Raw genomic sequence first — 10612 nt, 5'->3', positions numbered from 1 at the left:
TCACAGAGCCCGCCCGCGCGCAAAACACCCCGCACCCGCTCTCCGCGCAGCACCAACCCTCGCGCGCCTCGGCGCCGCGCCCGCCGCCGAGCGTCACGACGGCGTACCTTGCCGCGCCGGGCCCGCCGCACGGGCACGGGCACGGGCACCCGGGCTCGGGCGCGGGCACGGGCGCGGGGCAGGGGCAGGGGAGGAGGGAGGGCGCTGTGGGTGCGGGTGCGGGAGGGGCGACGGGCGCGTACGGCGCGGCAGGAGGGGGAGGGGGCAGGAGGAACGGCGCACCGCCGCTCGCGCTGCCGATGCGCCCGAGCCAGGGCCCCCCGAGCCACGGCCACGGCCAGGGCGGCGGGGCGTTCAACCCGGCCTTCCACGGCGGCATGAGCGGCGGCATGACTGGCGCCGGCGGCGTGTTCATCCCGGCGTTCGGCGTCGGCGCGGGCGCGGGCATGGGCATGGTCGGAGGAGGAGGAGGAGGAGGAGGGGTCCCGGGCCCGGGCGCGCCGCCGTTCGACATGGGCGCGTTCGCCGGCATGGGCATGGGCATGCCGGGCATGTTCGGCATGGGTGGCATGGGCATGGGCGGCATGGGCATGGGCGGCGGGTTCGACATGGGCGGGTTCGGCGGCGGTGCGGGCGCGGGCGGGATGGGCGTCTTTGGGGCGCCTGGCGGCATGGGGATGGGAGTGGGGGTGGACCTCGGCTACGGGATGGGGACGGGCTTGGGCTTGGGAGGACCCGGTATGGGAGGAGGAGGAGGAGGAGGAGGGGCGGGAGCGTTCGACGGCGGGGCGAAGAAGCGCAGCCGGACGGACGGCTGAGCGGCTCGGGCGCCTGTGTCTTCTTCCCGGTCGAGGTCGAGGGTTGCGTCGCTTGGAGGTGGCCGTCGAGGTCGAGGTCGAGGTTGTACCCCCCTGCCTGTTGTGCACTGTCATCCCCCACGCTTTGTCCCCCTCCTCCTCCTCTCCTTCCTGTCGTCGTCGCACTCGCTCCCCTCTCTCTCTCTCTCTCTTTTTGCGCCGTCGCATCTTGTGCCTCTCTCTCTCTCACGCACACTCTGTCGCATTCTCGTCGCATTCTCGCATGCGCCTCGCTGCACCGCATTCGCGTTTCCCCCGGTCGTCGGCGAGGCGGCCTTCGCAAGTTGGGCCAGGTGGGTCCGCTCTCCTCGCGGTGTCCAGTCCTTTGCTCTTGCTCGAGAGGTGTCAGCACTGCAACGCCAGAGGACTGCTCGGCTGCAAGCTCAAAAGCGCGAGAGAGCGAGGGCTCGACGAGAGCGCTCGCACCCCGTGCGACTTGGCCACCTCGCGCCGGAACCGCCAAGCCGCCTCTTTCCCTCCTCCCTCTCACTCTCCTCGCCTCGACTCGCCGCACACCTCTCGCCGAGCACCACCATGTCGAGTGAGTCGCCTCTCTCTCTGTCTCTCTCTTTGCGCGCCTCATGCGCCCTGCAAGCGCACTGCGCGTCCCCGGCGCCGGCTCGGTCCTCTCCCTCCCTCTCTCCGCCCCTCGCTGACCCCTCTTCTCCCCACGCCCGCGCAGACGCCCAGTCCTTCACTTTCTCCGCCGCCGACGACGGCGACAACGACCGTCCGGCCCTCTTCCCCGTCATCGACCCCTCGCGCCCCGTGCCGCTCCTCGGGCCCATCGGCGTCATGACTTCGGACTTGCGCTTCGCCAAGACACACCTGTCGCCGGAGGAGCAGCGTGCGAGGTGGCTTGCGGAGCAGAAGGCGGGGCAGGGGGGTGCGGCGGGCGGCGAGGGCGAGGGCCAAGGCGCGGGCGAGGAGGAGGGCAAGGCTGGTGCGTCGCGCTCTTTCTCTCTCTCTCTCTCTCTCTCTCTCTCTGGGCCTCTCGACCTGCGCACTGACGCAGGAGGGGACTCTGCGAACGCCCGACCGCCCGCAGAACGCGCCGCCCACCTTCTTGCAGCCGACCCAGCCAACCCGAAGTCGCCGTTCGTCGCCAACACCGCCGCCGGCGGCGGCGTCCCGCTCGCGAGCGTCCTCTCGACCGAGGAGCAGCACGTCCAGTGGCGCGACGAGCAGGAGAAAGAGAGCGTCGGGCAGGGCGAGGGCGAGGCCGAGCAGGCGGGCGGCGCGGCCTGAGCGGCCGATGAGGACTCGCTTTTCCCTCTCCCTTCCTCTCTCTCTCGTCCTCGCTTGAGTGCAACGCGCTTGTTCCGTGCTATGAGCGACGACGAGCGAGAGAGAGCGAGCGGCGCCTGACGAGAGGAGAGGCATTTGGTCGCTCGAGCCTCCCCAAGTTCGCGCTTCCCTCGCCTCTTTCCCTCCGCTCCTCTCTCGTCGCCCCTCGCCTCGCCCTCGACACCTCTCCAGCCATGTCCAGTGAGTCTCCTCGCCCCTACCGCACGCCTCGCCCGCTCCACGAGCAGCCCGAGAGCGAACGAGCCGTCCTCGCCTTCGCCGCGCGGCGGCCCTCGAGCCCACCTCCCTGCGCTGCGAGGACGATCCTCGACTGACTGCCGCGTCTCACATGTACGCAGACGAGCCCGCTAGCACCGACCCCGCCGCCGCCCCGACCAAGGTCGAGCACGCGACTTCCAACCCCACCTCGTCGAGCGCGAGCGGCACGGCGAGCTCGAGCGACGCGGCGGCGGTCCGCAGCGAGGCGAGGCGGCCGAGCAGGAGGAGAGCGGTGGCGATGAGGACGCTTCGAGCGCGCAGGACGACGGTGCGCCCCTCCTTTCACCTCCCCTCTGTCCCTCTCAGCGCACCCTGACCCGGCCCTTTCCCCTCGCACAGACAGCGACAAGCCCGTCGCCTCCTACCCGCTCGTCAACGCGCAGGGCCGCAGCCTATTCGGCTTGTACTCGTCGTTGGGCGTATTCCTCGCTTCCTACACGACCCAGGAGCACATAGCGCGCATGCGCGCCATGCGCGACGAGGCGGCAAAGAAGGGCTTTGAGCAGAAGCTCAAGCAGGACAAGGAGGCGCAGGCCGAGGCGGCGAGGGAGTGAGCGGGCGAGCGTGCAGCAGAGCGAGCTTGAGAAGGCGAGGCGAGGCTTGAGCGGCGTGGGAAACGCCGAGCTTTTTTCTGTGCAACGAGATCGTGATGCCTCTCTGCAGCAGCGAGAGCCTCTGCGACACGGCGCAAGAGAGAGAGAAAGAGAGAGCGACATGCGAGAGTTGCAAAATCAAGGCGAGACGAAGAGCTACGTGGGGAGCACACAACAGGTACGGCATACTGCGACATCGACTCAAGGAGAGAGAGAGAGAGAAAGAAAGAGGGGTCCGACTAAGACGGTCCGGCCGACGACGGCGCCGCTCGGACCCGGCCCCGCCGGATCGGGTGGGTGAACGGCATGAGCGGCACGCTCGTGGCGAGCCAGGCGCGCGGCACGGTGCGCAACGGGTGCGGGTGCGGGTGCGGGCGACGCTTGTGCTCGGGCTCGTCCTCGGCGGGCGCTGCCGAGCGCTTGGCCGGGACGACCGACGACGACGACGAGGCGCTCGGGCGACGGCCTGGGCACAGGGTCAGGCTGCGACGACCTGGGCAGGCAGCACCATCGCACGAGGGACACGTCGACGCCTTGGGCTTGCTGCGAGGCTTCTTGGTGGTCGCGATGGTCGGAGCGGCGGCGGGAGCGACCGGCGCAGTTGGCGCGACCGCCTCGACGCCGGGTCCTGCGGCTGGGACAGCGACCGGCGCAGGCGCGGGGGCTGAGGCCGACGGGCTCGACGTGGAGCTGTCAATCGGGAGCAGGGCCTTTGCGGCTGAGCCGACCGCGTCGACTGCCGCGCGGGCGACCGCCGACAAGGTCGAGGCGACCGACGACGCGACCGACTTGGTGGCGGGCGACGGCTGCTCGTCGGCCGCTGTTGTCGGCGTCGACTCGACGGGAGGGGCTGCCGAGACATTGGCGGCAAGCTGGGCGAGAGGGACGTAGGGCGACGAGTCCTCGACAGGAGCCGGCGGCGGCGAGTCGTGCTTCTCGGGCGACGGCGCGCGCTCCTGCGCCGGGGCGAGATTGCTCGCCGGCGCCGTCTCGCGCGCGACCGTGCTCATGGCCGGCGTCTCGATCGACATGCCGAGCGCGGTCGCCGGCTCCTGCGGCTGCCCGCTCGCCTCGAGAGGACCTGCGCGACTCGCGCCTTCCGCCTTGGCCGGCCCAGCTGCGCCGCCGCCCTCGCGTCCCGCACCGACAGGCTTAAGCGTGATGGGCACGAGTGGCGGCGAGGCGACGGCGAGGGCCGGCCCGCCGGTCCCGGCGCCGCCGCCGACGCGCGGCGAGGCCCTCGCGCTCGAGCCGGCGAGGACCGCCTCGTTGCGGAGCGCCGGGCTCGTCAGGCGTGCCGTCGCGACGGCGAGCGCGACCGGGTCGGCGCCGCGCAGCTCGTTGGCCTTGCCGCGGAACATCTGGCGCATCGACGGCGGGACGGTCGCGTACAGCTGCGCGAGCGGGTGGATGCCCGGCCCGCTCACCGACGGGCGACGGCGCATGGCGCCTTGCGAGTCGGAGCGCTGGCGAGAGCCGGGCACGACTGGAGCTGAGAGCGCGCCGGGGAGGGTCGGGCGAGGAGGGAGGGATGCGCTCGTCGACGCAGGCGCGGCGGTGGACGGGGCGGCGGCGGATGCAGCGTCCGTGGTCGAGGGCGTGCTGTCGTCGGTCGAGTGTGCGGCTGGTGCAGTAGGGGGAGCGGCGACCGATGCAGAAGGTGTCGCCGCGCTCGGCGCGCTCGTGTCGGCGACGGGTGCGAGCGCAGAGACGCGAGGGATGGCGGAAGGCGACTTGGCGGGGGCGTGTTCGACCTTCTGCGGCGACGTCTGAAAGGAAAGGGGTCAGTAAAGCTCGAGGCAAGAGCGAGAGAGAGAGAAAGAGAGAAAGAGAGAAAGAGAGAGAGTGAGGCGCACCTGCTTGTCCTCGACTGTGACCGGGGGACCCTCGCCGCCCTGACCGACCACCTCGCTCGCGCCAACGCCGTCGACGTCCATCGGCCCCGCCGTTCCCGTGCCCGTCGCACCCTCGTCGTCCGAGTCGGCGAGCTCGAGCACCTCGGGCACCTTCTTGGCGCCCTCGGCCGCCTCGCGCGCCCTGCGCGCCTTCTTCTCCCTGTGCCGCGCCTTCTTGACGCGCTTGCGCATGCGCCTCGCCTCGGCCGGCTCGACGACGTCCGGCAGCGGCGCCATGAAGCTCTTGACGAGCGAGTCGTGCATCATGGTCGCGAGGACGCGCTTGCGGGCGCGCTCGAGCGCGTCGGCGTCGGCGAGTTGGAGCGGGGCGGCGAGCGCCGACAGGTGCGGCGCCGTGGTGGCCACGAGGCGGTCGACGTGCAGCGACAGGTCGGTGGCGTACTTCCACGTCTTGGCGGCGAGCTGCGGCGTGAGCTCGTCGAGCGCGGCCGGGTACACGGTGAACGGCGGCGCCGAGAGGTGGACCGTCGTCGACAGGTCGGCCGGGAACGACTGGGGCGAGGCCGCGAGCGTCGGGACGAACGGCGCCGGTGGCCACATGAGCGGCTTGAGCGCGTTGAGCGGGTCGCGCGAGATCGACGACGGGGCGTTGCGCGTGCCCAGCGCCGGCGCCGACTTGGTCGGCCCGGGCACGTAGTCGCCGTACGGCGCGCCGGCGACAGACATGATGAGCCCGGGCGAGACGACCGTCGGCGCGCCGCTCGTCCACGGGCTCGCTCGGATGCTCGCGAGCGTCGCGTCCGTGTCGCCGAGCGACACGTCGAGCTCGGCCTCGCGCGCCGCCTTGGCCTGCGCAGCGAGAGCCGCCGCCGCTGCGGCTTGAGCGCACTTGGCGAGCGAGCGCTCGGCATGCGCCGCCGCCGCCCAGAACTGGACCTCGTCGCCGACCTCGACGCCGTTGTCCTGCTGCTCCTGCGCATAGCGCATGATGGCGGGCACCTGGCTCTCGGGAGCGGCCATGTGCTGCGTCGGGTGCACGACCGGCGGCGGAGCAAGACCCTGTACCGCCCGAAGAGCAAGGGCCTGCTCTGGCGGGCCGACGGCGGTCGGCGGCGGCGGCGGTGTGCCGACCTGCTCTGGTTGCGGAGCGACAGCATGCCGCGGTGGATGAACGGCGTCCTGCGACGGGGCGAGAGGCGCCGTCGCGGTCGCCGTCGGGGCCGGGACCGAGTCGAGCGGCGGCGGTGGGCCTGGCGGTCCTTGTCCCGGCCGCTGCCCGCTCATGCTGACCCAGCGCAGGCCCTTGGTCGGCGCCGGTGCGGTGCGGCCGGGCGGGGCGGGCGGAGCTGGCAGGGTCGGGTGCGGCGCGCTCGAGGTCGAGGTCGAGGCGGACGTCGGCGGGTACGGCGCCGGCGGTGCGGACGGGGTGGACGTGCTCGGGGCAGGAGCGGGGAGCTTGGGGGCGTCGGGCTGGGACGAGGTGGCGGTGGAAGACGGGGCAGGTCGCAATGAAGAGGGAGAGGGCGCCGGCGGCAGGGTCGGGGGCTGCGGGTCGAGCTTGAGGCCGGACGGCTCCAGGACGGGCGGACCCTGCGCGCCTGCGCGAGGGCTGTCGGCGTGCGGCTCGGATGGCGGCGGGGGCAGAGGAGCAGTCGACGGCACCGCCGCGACCGACGGCGAGACGACGCTCGGGTCCCCCTGCGCCGTCTCCTGCCCCCTCGCCCGCTCAACCTCCTTCTCCCCGCCCGCCTGCTGCCCCGCCCCGTCAGCCTTGCCCGCCCTTCCCCTGCCCCTCGCCCGCCGCGCCGCGCTCGTGCTCGCGCCCTTGCCCTTCCGCTCCTCGACCTTGTCCAGCTCCGCCCTGCCCGCGCCCGTCAGCCGGGCGATCAGCGCCACCCGGTCCGGGTTGCGCGCCTCGGCGGCCTGCAGCTGCGCGACCCACGAGTCGACCGTCGCCAAGGCCGCCGTGCGCCGGTTCGGGCTCGTGCCGCTCGGCGGCGGGGCGGCGGCGGCGGGGCTCGCGGCAGCGGCAAAGTGCGGCGGCGGGAGCGGGACGGCGACGGCGATGGGTGCGGGTGCGGGCGCGGGTGTGGTCGAGCTCGGCGGAGGAGGAGGAGGAGCGGGAGCGGCAGCGGCGACAGGCGCCGGAGCTGCACCCGGTCCGAGCGCTCGCTGCGCCGTCGGCGCCGCGCCGCCGCTGCCGCCGCTCACCGGCACCGTCGCGCTCTGCGGCGCGCTGCTCGTCTGCGCGTGGAGCGGACCCGGCGCGGCGAGCCTGCCGGCGCCTGCGCCGCCGCTGTGCGGTCGCGGGCACGACGACGCCGAGGCCGAGGCCGACGACGACGCCGACGACGGGCGCTCGGCGAGTGCCGGGCGAGCGGGAGGCGGGTACAGCACGGGCGGCTGCGGCTGCGGCTGCGGGCGCGGGTGCGGGTGCGGGTGCGGCGCGAGCTGGGCATGCGGCGAGGCCTGCAGCAGCGAGCGCCAGTGCGCGTGGGCCTGGGCCTGCGCCTGCGGGCTGGACCACGCGCGACGCATCGTGTCGCTGTGCGGCTGCTCGACGGCTGGGGCGGCGGCGGCGGCGTGCGGGTGGCCGGGCGCTCGCCGCCGCTGCTGCTGCTGCTGCTGCTGCGCGTGGTGGTGGTGCTGCTGCTGCTGCGTTGACGCGGCTGCGCCCTGGCCCTGCCACGACGGCGCTCGCGACACCGGCGGCGCGGCGAGCTGGGGCGACACGGCCGGGCTCGGCGCAGCGGCGTTGGCGGCGTTGGCGGCGGCGGGGCGCGTCAAGTCCTGGATGGCGCGCCACTCGCCGAGCGCCCAGCTCGACTGCTCGACGTACGCGGCCCAGTTGGCCCACTCGGCGTCGGTCCACGGGCGCGCGAGCGTGAACCGCTCGCGTGGGTACCGGGGTGCAAAGTTGGCGAAAGCGGGCGCCGACACGCGGCGGTACAGGTCGAGGATGTCGGCCGTGCGGTGGCGGTCTGCGGCCGTCTTGAGGAGTGCGTGCGACGTGTCGGCGAGGCACAGGGCGACGAACGAGCCGACGATGGGGAACGTCGGGAGCTCGTGCTGGACGACCCAGGCTTGCCACAGGGCGAACGCCTTGAGGTAGTGGCCCGGCGCGCAACCCGACAGCGGGATCATGTCGGGCGCGAGCTGCGTGAGCGACTCGGCGTCGGTCGGGAGGTACGCCGCCTGGAGCGCCGGGTGGATCACGTTCCACAGCGCGGCCTCGATGCCTGTGTGTGCGCGGCGCGCGCCACCGTCAGTTCGAGGTCGCGAGCGCTGGGCCCGTCGATAAAGAGAGAGAGCGTGAGACGCACTGAATCCACCAGCCGCAGACGCCCCACGCAACCACTCGATCGCCTGGTCCCGCCGCGCCGGCAGCTCCCCCATCGTCAAGCTGCGCGGGTCCGACGCCGCCGCCTGGGGCGGCCTCCTCGGTCCTCCCGCCCCTCCTCCTTGCACCGGGCCGGGTGCGCCCGCCTGCCGCTGCGCCGGCGCCGGCGCCCTCGCGCTCGCCTGCACGCACGCGGCCGCTGCGGCGGCTGGGTCGTGTCGCGCCTGCAGCTGGGCAAGGAGCGCCGCCTGCTGCTGCTGCTGGTACAGCTGGAGCTGGAGCTGGGCCTGATACTGCTGCTGCTGCTGCTGCTGCTGCTGCTGCTGGCGGTGCAGCTGGACGACGGCGGCCGAGGGCGGCTGGCCGTGGGGCGAGGTGCGCGGCGCTGGCGGGGCTTGGGGCGGCGGTGGCGGTGGTGGTGCTGCTGAGGCTGGGGCTGGTGGACCTTGTGGGGGTGGCACAGGAGGTTGAGGAGGAGGAGGAGGAGGAGGAAGTGGACCGGCGCGCAACTCGCCGCCGCCCGTCGACGTGCGCTGTCGCGGCGCCGCTACCGCCTGGGCATGCTGCTGCTGCGGATGTGGGTGCTGCTGCTGGTGGTGAGGGTGCTGCTGGTGGTGGTGCGCCGGGCCGGGCTGCATGCGCCGCCGCAAACTGGGTGGGGGTGGTCCAGGAGCAAAAGCTGGCGGCCTCGCGCGCGCGGGCGAGCGGGGCGGGCGAGGAGCGCGGTCGAGTGCGCGAGGGGAGCGCGGGCGGTTCGGTGCGGTTTGCTGAGGGTGAGGGCGACGTGAGCGAGTTGAGCGAGAGCGCGGCCGTCGGGCTCGCGCTCGGCTCGAGGTCAAACTGCAAAACAGCTTGCGTGCTCTCTTGCTCAAGCCGTGGAGACGTTTGCAGTACTGTCACAAACGGATCTGATTGCATCGTGCTGCACTCGGGTGGCGTCGTCCTCTCGCGAAAGAAAGCTCCTCGTCTGTCTGCACCGCCGGCCGACGACGACTGCGCGCGACGACAGCTCGAGGCTCGCGCCACGTGCTGGACTCGTCGCAGATCGTCGCGGCGAGGCGACTGGTCGGTCGTGGCGGACGAGGGTCGCCGTCGAGCGGGAAGCGCCGCTCGTCGGCAAGGCTGGTGGAGGAGGCGGTCGGCGAGGAAGCGTCGGCGGCGCCGTGCAGGCTCATCGCAGATGGTCGGCGTGAGACGGGAGGTGACGGGTGCAGGCATGGCGGAGGAGGTGCCCGGCCGCTGGGCGGGAGCGAGTCGAGGTGGATCGTCGACGAGGTTGGTCGAGGACGGGGTGCGAGAGGTGATGCGGCTGCCGACGATGCGCCGCCGCTCGCTGAGCTCGACGTACCCGGCCTCGTGGCCACCGCACGCTGGCCGGACCCACACCCCGTCGCCTCGCCCTCGCCCCTGCGCGCCTGCTCAGCGGTACCTATCTCGCTCGACCCTCCCGAGCCACACCCCTCCCGCCGCCCTCCCTGCCTCCTCCCACGCCCTCCTCAGCCCGCCATCGACCCCCCTCGCGACCCTCACCGCCGCGTCCCTCTCCCTGTCGGCCTCTCGGCGCTCAAACGCGCGCCTCGCCGCGCCCGGGTCGCGCGGGTCCCACGAGACGGGGCGCGCGAGGTGCGCGAGGCGGGCCGTGTTGCGGGTGTGCGGGATCGCGAGGGGCGAGTGGTGGTAGAAGAGGGAGGCGAGGTTGGAGGTGAGGCGCGGCGAGGAGCGGAGGAGGGTGAGGGTGCGGGTTGCTGTGGGGGGCAGGGTGAGCAGGTCGAGGGCGCGAGAGGGCGGGAGGGGGGCAAGGCGCACTTTGAGCTTGGAGGTCGCTGTGGGTCGCACCAGGTTCTGCGAGAGCTTGGCGGAGCTGAGGACGCAACAGGCGGCGCAGGTTGGCGAGTCGAGGTCGGTCGAGGTAGGCGAGGCGGCCGAGGGAGCGCCACAGGAGGCGGTACAGCGAGCGGGTGGTGGTGGCGGTGGCCGTGGAGGTGCTCATGGCGGTGCTCGCTGTAGCACTGGTGCGAGCAGTCAGACGAGAGGGACGCGTGAATCCTCATCAGCTCGCCGCTCCTCTTGACCCTCGACGTCCTCGACTCTCAACCTCACCCGCTCGCCTGCCCGCCATGGCACAGCCTACCACCACGGGCAGTCCTCTACGAGTCCCCACCGCCACCGCGCCAAACCCCGTCGACGACCTCGCCGCCCTCGCGCACCTCTCCCTCAACACGCACCCCGCCTCGACCTCGCACCCTCTACTACCCGCACCTGCCTCTCTGCCGCCCCTCCCACCGCTCCCAGCATCTTCCCCTTCCCCCACACACACACACACACACACACACACACACACACACACACACACACACAAAAACACACACACACACAAATACACTTGGACATTCATGCTCA

General features: G+C 72.8%; 5 protein-coding genes across 5 annotated transcripts; 3 read left to right on the top strand and 2 right to left on the bottom strand.

The window, feature by feature from the left end:
• Positions 1-50: 50 nt before the first annotated feature.
• RHOBADRAFT_40785 (uncharacterized protein) lies at positions 51-818 on the top strand (the record flags this gene model as incomplete). Its single annotated transcript, XM_018413772.1, has 1 exon — positions 51-818. A coding segment is annotated over one exon (768 nt), but the record flags the coding sequence as incomplete, so codon positions are not given.
• Positions 819-1391: 573 nt separating this feature from the next.
• On the top strand, positions 1392-2105 carry RHOBADRAFT_40784 (uncharacterized protein; the record flags this gene model as incomplete). Its single annotated transcript, XM_018413771.1, has 3 exons — positions 1392-1398; positions 1540-1800; positions 1906-2105. The coding sequence occupies 3 exons, from the start codon at positions 1392-1394 to the stop codon at positions 2103-2105; spliced, it is 468 nt and encodes a 155-aa protein (XP_018274285.1).
• Positions 2106-2338: 233 nt separating this feature from the next.
• RHOBADRAFT_40783 (uncharacterized protein) lies at positions 2339-2977 on the top strand (the record flags this gene model as incomplete). Its single annotated transcript, XM_018413770.1, has 4 exons — positions 2339-2345; positions 2504-2616; positions 2685-2691; positions 2763-2977. 4 exons carry the CDS (start codon positions 2339-2341, stop codon positions 2975-2977), a joined length of 342 nt encoding a protein of 113 aa, XP_018274284.1.
• Positions 2978-3121: 144 nt separating this feature from the next.
• On the bottom strand, positions 3122-8850 carry RHOBADRAFT_50728 (uncharacterized protein; the record flags this gene model as incomplete). The annotated part of the gene is made up of 4 exons (XM_018415467.1): positions 3122-3469; positions 3542-4773; positions 4873-8111; positions 8196-8850. 4 exons carry the CDS (start codon positions 8848-8850, stop codon positions 3256-3258), a joined length of 5340 nt encoding a protein of 1779 aa, XP_018274283.1. The 3' UTR covers positions 3122-3255.
• A 781-nt stretch (positions 8851-9631) lies between these two features.
• RHOBADRAFT_40781 (uncharacterized protein) lies at positions 9632-10202 on the bottom strand (the record flags this gene model as incomplete). Its single annotated transcript, XM_018413769.1, has 2 exons — positions 9632-9957; positions 10019-10202. The coding sequence occupies 2 exons, from the start codon at positions 10200-10202 to the stop codon at positions 9632-9634; spliced, it is 510 nt and encodes a 169-aa protein (XP_018274282.1).
• Positions 10203-10612: the final 410 nt, after the last annotated feature.

This window comes from Rhodotorula graminis (assembly GCF_001329695.1).
Source record: "Rhodotorula graminis WP1 unplaced genomic scaffold RHOBAscaffold_1, whole genome shotgun sequence".
NCBI lineage: Eukaryota > Fungi > Basidiomycota > Microbotryomycetes > Sporidiobolales > Sporidiobolaceae > Rhodotorula > Rhodotorula graminis.
This window is presented reverse-complemented; position numbering and strand designations above follow the sequence as displayed.